The sequence below is a fragment of the Phalacrocorax carbo genome, chromosome 2 (genome assembly GCF_963921805.1).
Source record: "Phalacrocorax carbo chromosome 2, bPhaCar2.1, whole genome shotgun sequence".
Taxonomy (NCBI): Eukaryota; Metazoa; Chordata; class Aves; order Suliformes; family Phalacrocoracidae; genus Phalacrocorax; species Phalacrocorax carbo.
Window position 1 is genome coordinate 157,249,252 of NC_087514.1, and position 14,575 is coordinate 157,263,826.

Below are 14,575 nucleotides of genomic sequence, written 5' to 3' on the forward strand. Positions count from 1 at the left end.
GTGGTGCAAAGCAGATTTTTTTTTAAAGTTGTTCTGACATTATGTTAATAGCTAAAGGGAAGTTGAATTGATAGACAAAACCTCTTAGCTGTAAAAATCCTGAGGCTATCCTGAACCAAGTTCCAGCCAAGAGGCTGCCTGTGCATGTTTTCAACAGCAGAATAACAATACAGCTCATAGTCTGTGAACGCCATTTTTGTCCTGGTTTTGCATGTGCCCTTCAGTGAAAACATTGCAACAAATTATACAAAAGGAAGAGAACTGTAGATGCAGTGATTGGTGTTCTGGTCTTTGACCTGATGCTCTTCAACTGTCTACAGGAAACTGAAGCCACCCTCTCAAACAGGCTGGTACTTGATGTGAATTGATAGTTAAGCTTTATTCTCAGCAAAGCTAAATGAAGAGAAGTAGCTGTGTATTGTTTCCTTGTATAGACTAGTGTGTAATAGCACATCACCCTTCCACATTTTGCATTTTTTGACATACCTTTTATGAAACAATTTCAGAGCTTTCAGACATTCTTGTTGCAATCCCACGTTGGTTTGAAAGAACAGTTCAAATGAGGTTGCACTGTAAAAAAAAAGATCATTTACTCATTTGGGCATAATTTTAATGTTCTTGTTCTTGTACTTCTGCTGCATGATGTATAGTTTGTAGAACAGAGGATAAAGGTCACAAGATTTGTTTGGGTGATCTATTTGTTGAGTTTTTCTGCCTTTTTTTAAAACAGTCTTATAATTAGGATTTTTTGTAAACACTATATTGATGTAGAAAATGTTGCATACACATTGTTTTTTGCTGTCTGCAGAGTATTAAATTCAGAAACAACGCAAAATTAGATTTGTAAGGTATTCATCAAATAGAAAGTCTCCAAGAATACTTTTAAAGATTATGGTTTAGTGATTTGGCTGAAGTTCAAATCCTGAAGGAAAAAAATATTTTTTTGAATAATACTGGTTCATTAAAATAATTTAAGAATTCTTAAGAAGGCTCCCATATGAGGTGCCAGACTGATTCTAAACCTCATTGAATATCATGTCTCACAGAATTATGCAAATGCCAGTCAACCTACAGTCAACTGTAGATTGAAGACTCATGTCTGGAACTTCATGAAATATTATCACCAAGCATTTTTGGAGGAAAAAAATAAAATCCAGTCTTGAATTAATGAAACTTTGGAATAGGCTTGCAAACTGTCAATGGGATTATTGTAAAACAACTTCTGTTCTCAGGATGCCTCCAAGAAATGAAAGCCCCCTTCTGCTAAACTCTCTGAAATCCCAAGGCAGCACTCCTGTAAAGTCAGTGTAACATGCTATCAGGAAAACTCAGGTCTGTTCTTATCTCTGCCACTGGCTTATCTCTGTACGTTGGACTTCTTATCACTTTTAATTCGTCGTGCATTACAGACATTTTTGTGAAGGTTATTCTCCTTCACTTCGCTTCTCAGACTCTCTTATTTCCTCCCGTTTCCTCTTTTCTTGTACATTCTTTTTCTTCACTTAGTGCATAGTGAAGTGTTTACTATTTCCTGTCTTAAACCGTGGCGCTCTCTCCAGTGTTTTCTTCTAAGTTGCTACCTCTTACTGTTTCCAAGTTTTTAAGTTTCTCCATCCATCTTCATTCTCTATATCTGTATAACAAGTCAAGAAAGAATGACAGACAGTGCTCCTGAAGCCATACAGAAATTTGTATAACCTGTCATCTAAGGCTTGGAGGTCTCCTTGCCTGTCTGACACTTGGCCACTGCAGGGCCCTAACTAGAATTCTTGTCCCCTGCCACCACCCCACCCTGCTTCTCAGGGAATATAAACTCAAAAGCTCATCTACTGTAGAGTTCAGTGGCTTTTTTTTTTTGAGAAGAGGTAGAGGGCACTGGCTTTACTTAAATCACCATTAAAAACCACACTCCTCAGGAAACGCTTGTCTGCATTGTACTGCATGCTCCCTCCCCAGTACCTTTATGCAGCTACTTCCTTTTCTTTAAGGTTCAAAACAGTTCTGTGAGATGTGGAGAAGTTAAAGGCAGGCATACAAAGATTATTATTTTTACTGCAAAGATCATTAAAACTCCAAACTTGACCGGATCTCTGTTTTGCAAACCACTTACAAACACATGATGACAATCATACATTTTAGCACTTAACTAAACAAGACACACAAAATAACAGAGGGAAAGTCATGGTGAAATGATTTGCCAGCAGCAAAAATCAGGACCAAGACTAGAATTCCAGTCTGCTGGATTGTAGTCTGGTAACCTTGCTAGTAGGTCTGGCTTATAAATAGCTTGGTATCTTCTCATTATCATATTCAGATATTCAGGGTCATGCAACATCAACTGCTTGTTAACATCTTTTTCTTATCTGTTCAACAAAAGTTCTAAAACTTTTCCTCCTACTGTGCAAGTTTTGCACAGACACTTTGGAGCTTTTCATTTAGAGAGGAAAAATAACAAAGTTAATAAACATGAACAAAAAAAAGTAGGCATTTGGGCCCTAATTCACAAAGCTGCTCAGACACTTCAATGCCATCAAAATCAATAGGTGTTAGATGGTAAGTTAATGAGAGCTGGTGACTATATGGCTATAATATAGAAATGACTTTTGGCTACTCTTAATATAAACTCCTGAAGGCATCCAGGCTTCAGATTTTTTTTCCTAAACAAGTGAATTTTCTCAAAGGCAGTTTTTCCTTGTTGTTTAAAGGAACTTTGTATTTACTTGAACTTCTAGAATCTGGGAAGTTTAGTCTTCTAATGATCTTTTTCTTCTAGAGAGTGAAAAGTTGTCTTTTGTGTACTTTTTAGGAAGGAACCAGAACATGAATTCTGGTGCTACTCTGCATGCATCATATTTGTCATGTTTCAGAATTATCTCTAATTTTCTTGGCTTCCTCCCCAAATTGCTTTAATCATTAGTCTTTTTCTTAACTACTTCTCTGATATGTGTCGTTACGTGCCTGCCTCTTAACAGCCAGCCTGGGGAAAAAACCATCTCACTGGTATCACAAGGCAGGCGAAGCTACTTCACGGAGACAACGGCATAATGTATTCTGGGACAGCTGGCTCTAATGCCAGCCTCAGATACATCAGGGTGAGTCAGGAGTAATTAGAGCACAATTACTGGTCAAAATTAGGACCATTCACTCTCAGTTCCAGATTTTCTTTGAAATTGGTGTGATTTCACAAAAGTAAGAGAAGCAGATCATTTTACTCTGTAATGAATTTAAACTACCATCTGGAATGAGTTTTGAATCAATACAGGATAGACTTGATTCTTTATCAGCATAACAAAGTATTGTCCTAAGTCTGCTCCTCAACATCAATCCCAGACAAGGAAGGGGAGTGATGCCCACGTACGTGGTTACATACACTACAAGTCCAACAGGACTTGAACAAAGCCACATGGTGCTGCACATTGATTATACGTCAAGAGATAATTTGTATTGATTGGAACATCTGAATTCTTGGTAGCTTTAAAAAAACTTCTAGTACATAAACATTTGTAAGATTCTTTTACTTTTCTGTGGAAAGGGAAGAGTTTTAGGCATCTTCGCTAAGTACCGTTAACTTTGATGTACTACCAATATCCTTGTATGACCTACTTCTCATAGCTCTGTCCCATGCTAGAGGATGCTGCAGCTTCATTTGCAATTCAAATTCCCAGGGTAAATTAGATGGATAAATCTTGGTGCCACAGTCCATTGAATTTTACCTAATATTATTCTTTTTTCCTTCAAGAACTTGAAGAGACTATGGTTTTCTGCATTGACTTTCATTATTTTTCTCCAACACATGAATAATTAATGTGGACAACTCTGGACTGTTTAAACTCTTTATTAAAGAAATTACAATGCGTATATAGTAGTGTCTCTTTCATGAGATGAACTTAGGTGATTTTGGCACGCTAAGTAAACATTATCATGTGATTCAAAATTGCACCATAAATGTATGAAGCTGTTTTTCCAGACTCCGAATAATAACAATTTTAAGTGTTTTCAATGTCTAGCAGGCCTCAATGTGAATATGCAGAAATAAACAGATTTAGAGTACTAGTTGGGTCCTGTCTCCGTATTTGGAGCTCATCTGTTAAGTGTAGCTCCCAAACCCATGTGTTGTTGTCTAGATTAGAATTGCTTTCCTGCGGTAAATGACTGTGGACTATCCCCTTGCACTTCAGACTCCAATGAGTTATATGATTCTTTTTTTTTTTCTTCTTTCCCAAGTTGTTTTTGCCAAGTCCACGTGATAATTTACCCAGCTCAAATAGGATCATATGCAACAGGTACTGGCCATACTGCAGTTGTGAACACAAGCATCATCGGTTAAAAGATGTTGTACTCTTTTCTGAATAAAACAGAACAGCAAAACCAATCATTCCAAAGAGGTCTCCTGCAAAAAATTGTTTCTGCTTTTGAAGTCCTTCCAGGGCAGTGTTGGGAGAGGCACATTACCCCTGAATATTGGGCAATTACTTACTTTTGGAGGCAATATAACTGGATAAGAATTGCTGTGAATTCCAGTTATGTTTTTTCAAGCACCAAGCAGATACTTATAAGATTTTCTGACAAATAATGAAGGCAAAATTTTGGTGCTCATTAGAGGAAAATGATAAACATCTCTTTTCCTTTCTTTGATTATGTGAATAATGGGAGTTTTCCCAAAACATGAGGCGTGACTTTAAAGAATTATTTTTTTTAAATGTCACTGAATGTGCATCTGAATGTGCATTCACTGTCACTGAATGGGCATCTCAGAGACTGATTAGCTTCAGATGATGGGACATAAGCTTCTTTATCATGTAAGTGTTTTGGAAAATTTTATCTGAAAGAACTATCTTCCAAAGCACATAACACCCAGACAGGTTGTTCTTATTTCCTCTGGCTAATGGTTCATTTCTTCTTTGACCCAGCTTGTCTTAACCCTGACTAAGGAAGAAGGCTAGAATTATGTTACAGTTAGGACTTAGAATTCACTCCATTCTGCAGTTTTGCAAAACAAGTATACAGGAATAGACTGGCAGTTACTGATGGGTAAAACGAGGTTGACAGATATAATGATGACAGTAGTTCTTTCACAGAATAGATATGACAGAGGCCGCTGAACTGCAATGTTTGCTGGTCTATGTGCAAGAATACTGAGGAAGGCTTTGCTGGTAAGATCATACTCTGCTCCATATAAGCCCCAGTTTTTAATATCTTTCTTCTATGAGAAATATGAGAAGGACTTGCTGCCCATAGGTTTTGTGGGGAAGCATTTTATACAGGCAACAGCAGGGGAATAATTTCAGGCTGCTTGTTGATATATTTAAACAGCAAGGTGGAATTATTAATTTAGAATCAATGGTGTTCAGCCCTCAAATTCTCTGCTAGGTGCAAAAAAATTTTTGCTTAGGTCACAGTTGCGATTTTAGTGGGTGTTGGGTGATTTCGGTTTACTGCCCATTAAGGAAATTAATTTTAGCAACTGGGGACCAGTAGAAGGTATTGAAATGAAGTTATTAAAGGCCTGGTCTGGATCTTTATATTTTTTATACAGCTTGTGAGCACTTCAATTCACACTTTCTAATTTTGAAGAAACTGATCATACATTTTGTATTGTAGAGATCTTAATTTTGTCCAAATATGGGCTACCAACACAGCAAAGGTCTTTTGTTTGGGGCTGAGTTCCTCGAGCAAAATCAGATTTGACCCCTCCTGCCACAGTTAATGGTATGATCTCAGTTTTGATCCTAAGAAGTAATAATTTTAATCTTAGTTTTTAAATGCTGTTCTTTTTGTACTCCAATAATGGGTTTATCTGCAAATTTTTTCATTTAAATGGGGAGCACGTTAGTGTTCAATGTAACTAAGTACTAGTGGAGGTACTTGTTTGCCAGGAGTATTATACGATGCAAGTTCTTTTAATATTCACTGTGAAGAAATGACAAAAAGGGACACCAAAACACACATTGCCTGTATCAGCCCATGAAATGCCATGTTCTTTCTGAGTCCTTGGGAAACGGAAGTGCTGTTCTGGAGCTTTTCCAGTGATGACCTTTCCCTGTCTCTTCGCCTCATGAACTATTATTATGGCTCGCATCTTCCATTATTCTTAGTAGTGACCTTTCCTCAGTGCTCCTCAAAAGAAAAGCCCTACATCATTGCAATCATGGCATTAGTAATCAGATAAGTTAATAGTATTTTCACCAAAAGCAATTCCTTTCTTTAGTGGAGGACAGGCTCAGGACTAATTACATGCAAAAAAAAAAAAAGATCTGATCATTTTTTTTCTAAATGCAGAAAGGACAAAGTACCTCCCATACATGGTAAGAAACAGTATCATACATCACGTCATTTTTGTACTATTTTGCCTATTTAGCACGTCAATCCATACATGTTGAAGGGCAAGTGATATAAAGAAGGTAATTGAAGCATTAATATAGACTGTCATCGAGGCTTCAGGGGCAAATCTTAGCTATAAGTTTAATAGTGCCATTTTCCCTTTTTGAATGAAAACACTATTCTATGGTGAATCATTCTGGCTAGGGTCATATTTCAATATACAAAATTAGTGTGTATGAAAAATGATTGAAACAAGGAGTAATTCCGAGATGAGGAAGTGTTAACACCATACGGTAACACTTATGGAAAATCTTTCCTTACTTTTCTGTGGAAAATTTTCATGTAAGAGATTGCACAGCCGTCCAGTTAAACACTGCAGGGATTTCTTTTGTCATCTTTATGGCTGTTAATTTGGATTACAGTAAGGTCTGCATTCCCCATCAGGGATCAGTGCTTCATTGTACTAGGCTTTGTACAGGCACACGATTGAAAAGAAGAAAACCTGCTCTTGAGAGATTACAGTATTGCAAAAACATCAGGCACCTATTATATTCAAAAAAACATAAGAGGTGGAGCAAAGGAAGAAAGTCAAAGGTCAGTATTTATTGTGCTGTCATATTTTTCTCACTTTCTCTCTTGGGAGAAAGAGCTTCTTTAGGATTATGTGTTCTAATATTGTTTTTGACCAAATTATTTACTTTTCATTTATAGTGAAACTACTGTTTTAAGGAGTTGAAAAACCATCCGAAAGTTCTGAAGTCTTGACAAAATGCCTTTCTCAATGAAGAATATTCTGGATATCCTGAGAACCTATTGAGAAAAAGGGAACCTACTCCACTCCTGTAAAGCTCTGAATAGAGAAAGCAAGACAGAACAAATTCTGCCCCTCTCTTACCTCCTGTCTCTTTAGCTCTTTCCTAGTCAACACACCAGAAGGGAGGAAGATGAGGAATGGTTAAGTGTGCTAAAAGAAGGGAAGTGGAGGGTACCTGTGGAAGTGAGTGAGATGAGAGATCCAGAAATTGCTAGCAATCGATAGCGATAAAAAGGCAACAGACATGCCATTTACCTGCATGAGTGAAAGGAGAGGGCATGGCTAGGAAGGGTAGTGCCTGAGTGCATACACTTGGGAGAGACAGAAAGGGGCAACTGCATTCTGGTGGTGGAAGAATGGTTTCTTGGAGAGTAGAAGAGAATGGGTGGGAGTTAGAAAAAATACTTCTCAGAAACAGAATGGAAAAGTTTGGAACAAAAAGTAAGAAAGAAAAAAGGGGATAAAAATGAAAATTTAAGAACTAGGGCCAGGGAATATCCAAATTTATTAACAAAGTGAATGCCAAAATAAAACTAAAGAAATAGTAGTTGATTTTTCACATACAACTGATAGGATTTGAGTAATATCCACATTACACGTGTACGTACACCTAAGGCACCTATAGAACCACAGAGCAGGAAACCAGAAGGAACTCAGTTTAAAATCCATGGTCAGCTTAAAGTACATTTTACCCAGCTGTACCTGCAATTTTATGTAATTCTACACTTGTTATGTATATATGCATGACAGACAGACAAGGATACGTTGGATAGATCACAGCTTTAGCAGAATGAACAAAGTTTTCTTTTACCTCTATTAGTGAGAAGAATGTGTCTCTCAATCAGAGGACTTCTCCATTCAGTCTTCTGCATAAAAACTGTTTGACCTTTCCTACCAATCAGTTAATTTTATCATTCCTTATTGCTGTTATGCACGCTCTTGATTTTTTTTCCAGTTAGTTAGAACTAGCCCAGTTGTGTGAGCTGAGCACTTTTAAAATATCATCCTTGAACCATATTTCTTAATTTTACTATAGGAAAATAAACAGATGCTCTCTATTTAGAGTCATTCACAGGTGGTGTTGAAGGCCCAACAAGACCCATCAGGCATGCCCAGTGTTGGCATACCCAGGTGTTTCCTTTTGTTGTTTCTCTCAGTGTGTTCAGCAGTACTTACCCTTCAAGGTCTCCATACCAGGTAACAACTAAATCTGAAAGAAGCAGTTAAATGTGGAGTGAGCTTTTATTCTAGACTATTAAAAATGCTAATGGTTGTTGGTATACTCTTATTAAAGAAAGCCACATTGGCTAAAACTGTGTGATGGGGTGAGGTTGCTATGGTCTGCAAATGTGAAGAGGCACCACTTGGTTACATGGCAATTAAATGAAAAGCATGAAAGAAAGAGGTAGAGAACTCCCAAGAGCAGAAGGGATTTAGGAGGTTTGTATTTTCTCAATTTCTGATTGATAAGTATAGGAAGTACTTAGCTGTTCTTGTCTATTTTTTGTTTTCTTGTTTTGATGATTGTAAGCTAATTTTGACAGAGAGGGGCTACAGCCTGTTTTTCATCTTGGTTAGTAAAAATGCTTAAAGATTTTGGGTATTCTTAGAAGAAATGTTTAATGTAAAGTTATCATGGGTTGGTTAACTGGGGAAGGAACGGAGGAATCAACACAATACAATCTGACCGATTGGTGGATTGGTAAAAATTATTTTCCTGATAAGTGAATTACTATGGCTTTTTCTAGATGAAGTTCAGGTGACTTCATCTGGTGCCTTGACTGTCATAACCTTCAGAGGCACCCCTTATAAATCCAAACAGTATATTCCAGTGTGGTTTAAGCTTTCCTATTTTGTTTTTGGGAAAGCAGAACAGTTGTATACCTGATGAAAGGAGGAAGTGAAAAATTTTGTGATTATGTTGTGCTAATTGTCTGAGAGACAGTACTGGAGATGTAGGGTACTGGGAGAAGAAAAGGAGGTAGAAGATTTTGAGAAGCCCTATGGAATCTACTCTCCTGGCTAGTAAAGAATATACTTGTAAATGAATTGTAATATGTAGCATAGATACCTGCCTTTATTCTAAGCAGTCATAGTTCTTAAAAAAAAAAAAAAATGAAGAAATTTTGTGTATATAAAAGTTTGTTCAATACAAACGGTCCTTGTACCTGACACAACTTAATAGAACTGCAGGCTACTAAAGTCTGTGTTTGGAAGAAGGGATAAAGTTAGGTATTTATTTATTATTCTTGGCTTCTCTCTAAGGGACGTGCTTACCTTGGTGTATGGAAGTTCACTGTATTGGTTTATATTACACAGCCTGGACTTTTTTGACCTGTAGTGAACTTTACTTGTGTATATTCTTCTGGAATTCACTGTGGTAATTTATCAAGAAGATAGTTTACAAGCACATGATTTACATGAGTAGGAGTTAATGGGCATATACCACACCTTTGCAAACCCTTACACCTAAGAATGTGACAAAAGCACAAAGCTATCCAAGTATACGGGGCAATCCTTACTGCAGTGCTAACTGGATTTTAAATAGCCCCAATATGTGTCAGGGAACTGTTCTTCCTGTACTATGAGATGCACAGCATAGACCTGTGTGCTATGGTTACGTGGGTCAGCTGAACTTCTTGTGGGTGCTGGTGCACCTGTGCACAAGTCATTGCTCCAGCTGCCTTTGTTACTACTGAGATGCGGGGACCGTACAAGTGTTAGTGAAGAGGCAAATCTTTGATGCAAGTAAGAAACCTGTGTTTAAATCTAGATTAAGCAAAGCAATGTATGTGTACCTGTTCAGTTTTAGTCTCCATCAGCTGCTTGAATAGTTATATGGAGAATTAGTTATTTCAGGGATGGTGTATGAAGTAAGATTGGGGATTTGGGGTTTTTTGGTGGGGTTTGAAGGTGGTGCATCAACAGTTTATGTTTTGGGAGATGATGTCTGGTAAGGGGTTTGTTTGATAGAAAATGAAATGTAATTTTGATCCTATAAGGCATGAACTGAATGAAGTGTGTTTTGGAGACAGTACCACTTTGCTATTCAGTGGTGACTTATTACCACCATTACTATTAGTAGGTAGATGATATTTAAAATGAAATATGATGCTCCTTAATGTCACAGCAAATAACAACAAAAGATAAATGAGTAGTTAAATTAACATATTGACTGGTTTGGTGAAATAAGCATAATGATCAGCCCTAGCAATAAATAACTTGAAACAAAATATTTTTCAAGGAGTTTCAGAGGTCATTGCCTAGTTTAGAGTAAACAGAAATGGATCTAGTTTGCCATGCATTGACTTTATTAATTTGCTCTCCAAGATAAATTTCCAAGGCTAACTGCATCAGATGCCTTGCTGCAGTGAGCATCAAATAACCAACTACTGAAAGAGATACTAAGCATGATAAAATCAGTTTTCTTTTGTGCTTTTAATGGAAAATATATTGGGGGATAAAGCAAAATGTACCAAGAAAATCAGAGTGCATTTCAATCAGAGTTCTGTACAGAGGTAGTCTGGCTGTTTATTTCTTTGTACCTGAATTTACTCATCTTCTGTCTGGATTTTTCTGCTTCTGAGACTATCAGTATGTTATAGAATGACCTACCTCTAGCAGGTGGCTGTGATCCCAGCTCTGACGTGTTTCAAAATCAGTAGGGTCTGGGTGAACCAGTCATTATTTTCATGTGTAACTCCACTAGAAACATTCCTGGTTGAAACTTCTCATCTGATGCCTTTTGGTTCTATAGCACAGCTGCTGCAGGATGGGAAATCAACTGCAAACCTGCCTGTTTTCCCTCTATCACCGGGCACCTTCTACAGCCCTTCATTGGCCATGGCCATTTCAGGCTTCTGGTTTTAGCCCTTTTTGCTCTCTCAGGAAAACAAGGCAGAGAGTTTTAACCAGGGATTTTTCCTAACCATAAAAACTTTTCTTTTAGAAGAGAGAACTTCAAATTTCTGAAAACAGGAATGTTGAAGTATATCTTTCATTTATCTTGTGTATACTAGCACTTGAAGTCTTCTACCTTTTTTTTTTTTCTGCAAGCATTCCTTTTTTGAAGTGATCATTACTATGCTTTTAATTAGTGCTCCTCTTGTGCTGTATGCCCTGTGCTGATGTGTTTTGGCTACTGCCTATCATTGTTCTTGCCTTATATTCTTTATGGGTCAATATATAGTTAAGGCATCCTTCTGCTTTGCTGGGTTGGCACCAAGGATGCAAGTGGATATCCTTAGTGAGTTCTCAGATAGTGTTTTAGGTCAAACAGCTGTCCCAGTACCTTGTCTGGAGCAAAATTATACCTATCGCAACAAAAAAGTCACAAACTAGAGTTTGTGGATTGTGTAGACACCTGCTGTTCTGCCATACTCAGCTTGAAGAAGCCTTTCCTGGCCTAAAACTTCCTTTACCTTTCAAAAACTACTAAATGTGTATCCACAGTTTATTGGTGCATAGGTTACAGGATGAGAGAACACTTTTATTGGTGTGCATATTATAGGCTTTCATTATCTGCTTTAAGTTACTTGTTTGTGGCTGTTGCAGGCAGGTGTGGGATAATAAAAGGGGCTCTGCTGGTGTTCCATGAGACTTGGTTCATGTAGAAGTGCTTGCTTAGCTCAGACCTACCACTGTGCTAATAAATCCTGCTGAGAGATGCAGTGTATTAGTTCAGGCTTAATGATGTGCTAATACAGTTACCTGCTGAAAGGCTATGCAGGCATATGTAACTCACTCTATCCCCCTGAACTTTTCTTTTAGTAGGATTAGGACTCGGGTAATTCATAAGCAGAGAGTCTTAAGCATTTCAGATTTTGGGTTGTTGTTTTGTTTTGTAATAAGAATAGCCTTCTTAATCCATTTGACTCTGATGAATACAGATGCATGTACTCTGTACTTCTGTGGAGATAGACGTGGCTGGGGAGAGAGAATTTGCTCCTGTGTTAAGAAGTGTTGAAGTTCCTGGCTGGTTTTTTGATGCGTAGTGTGAAACTGCTCAAGTCTGCTTAACTTCTGTAACTCCCCGTGTCCATTTATAAACTTAGGGTACTTTCCAGAGAGGCTTAATTGTGACAATATGGCAGTTTCTGTATTCAAAATACAGCCTCATTCCTTGGAGCTTATTTTGTCCTGGCTTTTTATCTTTTTTAGAAAACACAATAAAGAAACTACTGGTTGGATTGACAGAGTGCATGCCCTTAACAATAGCACACTGTTTCACACTGCTTCTGTACTTGGTCCTTGTCCCTGTCCCCTGGTGTGGAGTGACCAGAGCAGAAGTGTATCCTGTCCACTTCTCTTGTGCCCCCACAAATGTCACCAGGAGTTCATTTTATTTGAAGCTAAAGGGGTTAATAACTAGTGTCTCATTAGCTGGTTAGGTGATAAAAGCAACAGGGGAACAGAATAATTTACTTCATCTGTGAAGATGTGTAAGTGAGTGAGCTGGGATTGTCAACCTGGATGCAGTTTCTAGGGTGAGGAGTGGGGCTTGTGTAGGAGGGGCCTGTAAAGTAGCATGTTTTGGAACAAATTTCCTGCTTTAAACGGATTAAAAATCCTGGGATATTTTTCATAGGTCTGTGCTGATTTGTCAGCTTTCTGTGGAAGTATCACAGTGTTGGTATGGACAGCTTAATTTCTCAGCCTTTCTCCGAAGAGTTAGTGCCCCTGAGTCTCTAGGCATGGTCTATTATTGCAGTTACTAAATCCAAGCCTAGTTTGAGTAATTTCCTCATCTACCTAGGAATCAATACCTTTTCCTAGGCTTGTCTCATTGCAGTAGAAATATCTTGGGGAAATCCCTGATTTCTTGGTGTATATTTTTGTAATGTGTTGCAGTATTACCATGCTGTGGTATAATAATATATTCAAAATTAAGATAACATGAAGTTCCTCAAATTACTAAACCTCAGATTACTAAATGAGACATGTGCACAGAGAAAACTGAATCCTCAGTAGAGGAATGAAGGTGAAGAAAAACATCAAGGGTTATTCTGGATGTAACCAGTTAATAAGATGTGCTGTCTAACCAGACCTGTTTCATGTTCTTGAATTTCTGTGCTGCTCAATTTAGATTCCTAAGGCCCAACTCTTGGTGAGCTTTTAACAGCCTGAGAGGTCTTCAGTCTGCACTATTTATCCACAGTTTGAAACCTGTATTAATTTTTACTTTTCTATTGCGTTTTTAGGCTGCCTGTTTGAGGATGACCTTTGCAAATCTTTTGAAATCTGTGTAAACGGTAAGTCCTGAATGTTTTGTTTGCTCTCTACTCTGTCCTCTGCTGTGTAATTGCTAGTGGTCAATTCAATAAACCAAAAAACCCAAAAATATATATGAGGAGGAGTGGAAAGGAGAAAAAAAGTATTATGTGTGACTATTCTGGTCAGCAGTTAGGGGAAGTTAAATACATTTTTACAAATATATAAATATTCTCTTAACAACATCATATCCTTTTAAGAGAAATACATTGTAACTAAATTAAACACACTGAAATATGCTAAAATTAATTTGTCTTAATACAGGGTGAAAACTGTTTTGTTATTTTCGCATTGTTCATCTTTTTAAAGGGTGGTGTTGAATAATTATCAGTCTCCTTTTCTTCAAAACGTTATTATAATAAGAAGGTCTCAAAAGAAGGCTACTGTTGTTCTTGATTATGCTGCTTCCTTTTTCTGTGTCTTTACTTGAGCTATGAAAAGCAGCTTTCTTCTGCTCTCCTTCAGAATTTCAGTAAGTCAAAAATCAAACACAAATGAACGAATGAGTCTAATGGAATAGTAGGAATGACTTTTCTGAGAAGAGCCAAAGATTGTTAATGTGCTGTACGCAATCATTTAAGCCCTGGTGCAAGACGGACCATATCTTTTGAAGCAATTGCTGGTGTAAAATATGTAGATTTGTAATTAAAAAAACCCCTAATTGTTATACATGATTTTTCTCTTTGTGAATGTATGGCATAAGGAAGAAATCTTGTTTGCCATCAAACATGGGAGCAAATAATATTAATCTATTAATAGATAAAATTATTAATAACCTAATTTAACTAACATTTAAGATGAAATGAAGTTAAATGAGATTATTGTTGAATGTCAGACAAATGCATGCAGGGGAGGCAATAAAAGACACAAATAACTTTGAAGAGTTAAGAGGAATTTAAATAGGTAGACAGTTAGCAATGGTGCATTTATTAACATCTCCAAAGATAATTCTTGTGTAAAATTGTTATTTGAAGTTGTTCAAATAATACAGTTCTGGAGTAACACCAGGAAGGTTAGTGGCAGCTTTCTCCAGTGGTACGTTTTGCTGACTACCAATGATCTTCAGTGCCTAGATGTTGTCTTCCCCAATCCAAGTATATTTAATCAGGTTTTACGATAGGCCGCTGTTATAGCTGGCAGATGGTGTATAATGGGAGTTTATGCAACAGA

At 37.4% G+C, this 14,575-nt stretch overlaps 1 protein-coding gene across 2 annotated transcripts in view; it reads left to right on the plus strand.

Annotated features, from left to right (window-relative positions):
- The window catches only part of PTPRN2 (protein tyrosine phosphatase receptor type N2), a 675,251-nt gene that overhangs the window by 55,870 nt on the left and 604,806 nt on the right, over nt 1-14,575 (plus strand). For both annotated transcript variants that reach the window (XM_064445017.1, XM_064445019.1), the window contains exon 2: nt 13,336-13,386. In XM_064445017.1, coding sequence (XP_064301087.1) covers nt 13,336-13,386 — 51 coding nt within the window. The remainder of the gene's footprint in view (nt 1-13,335; nt 13,387-14,575) is intronic.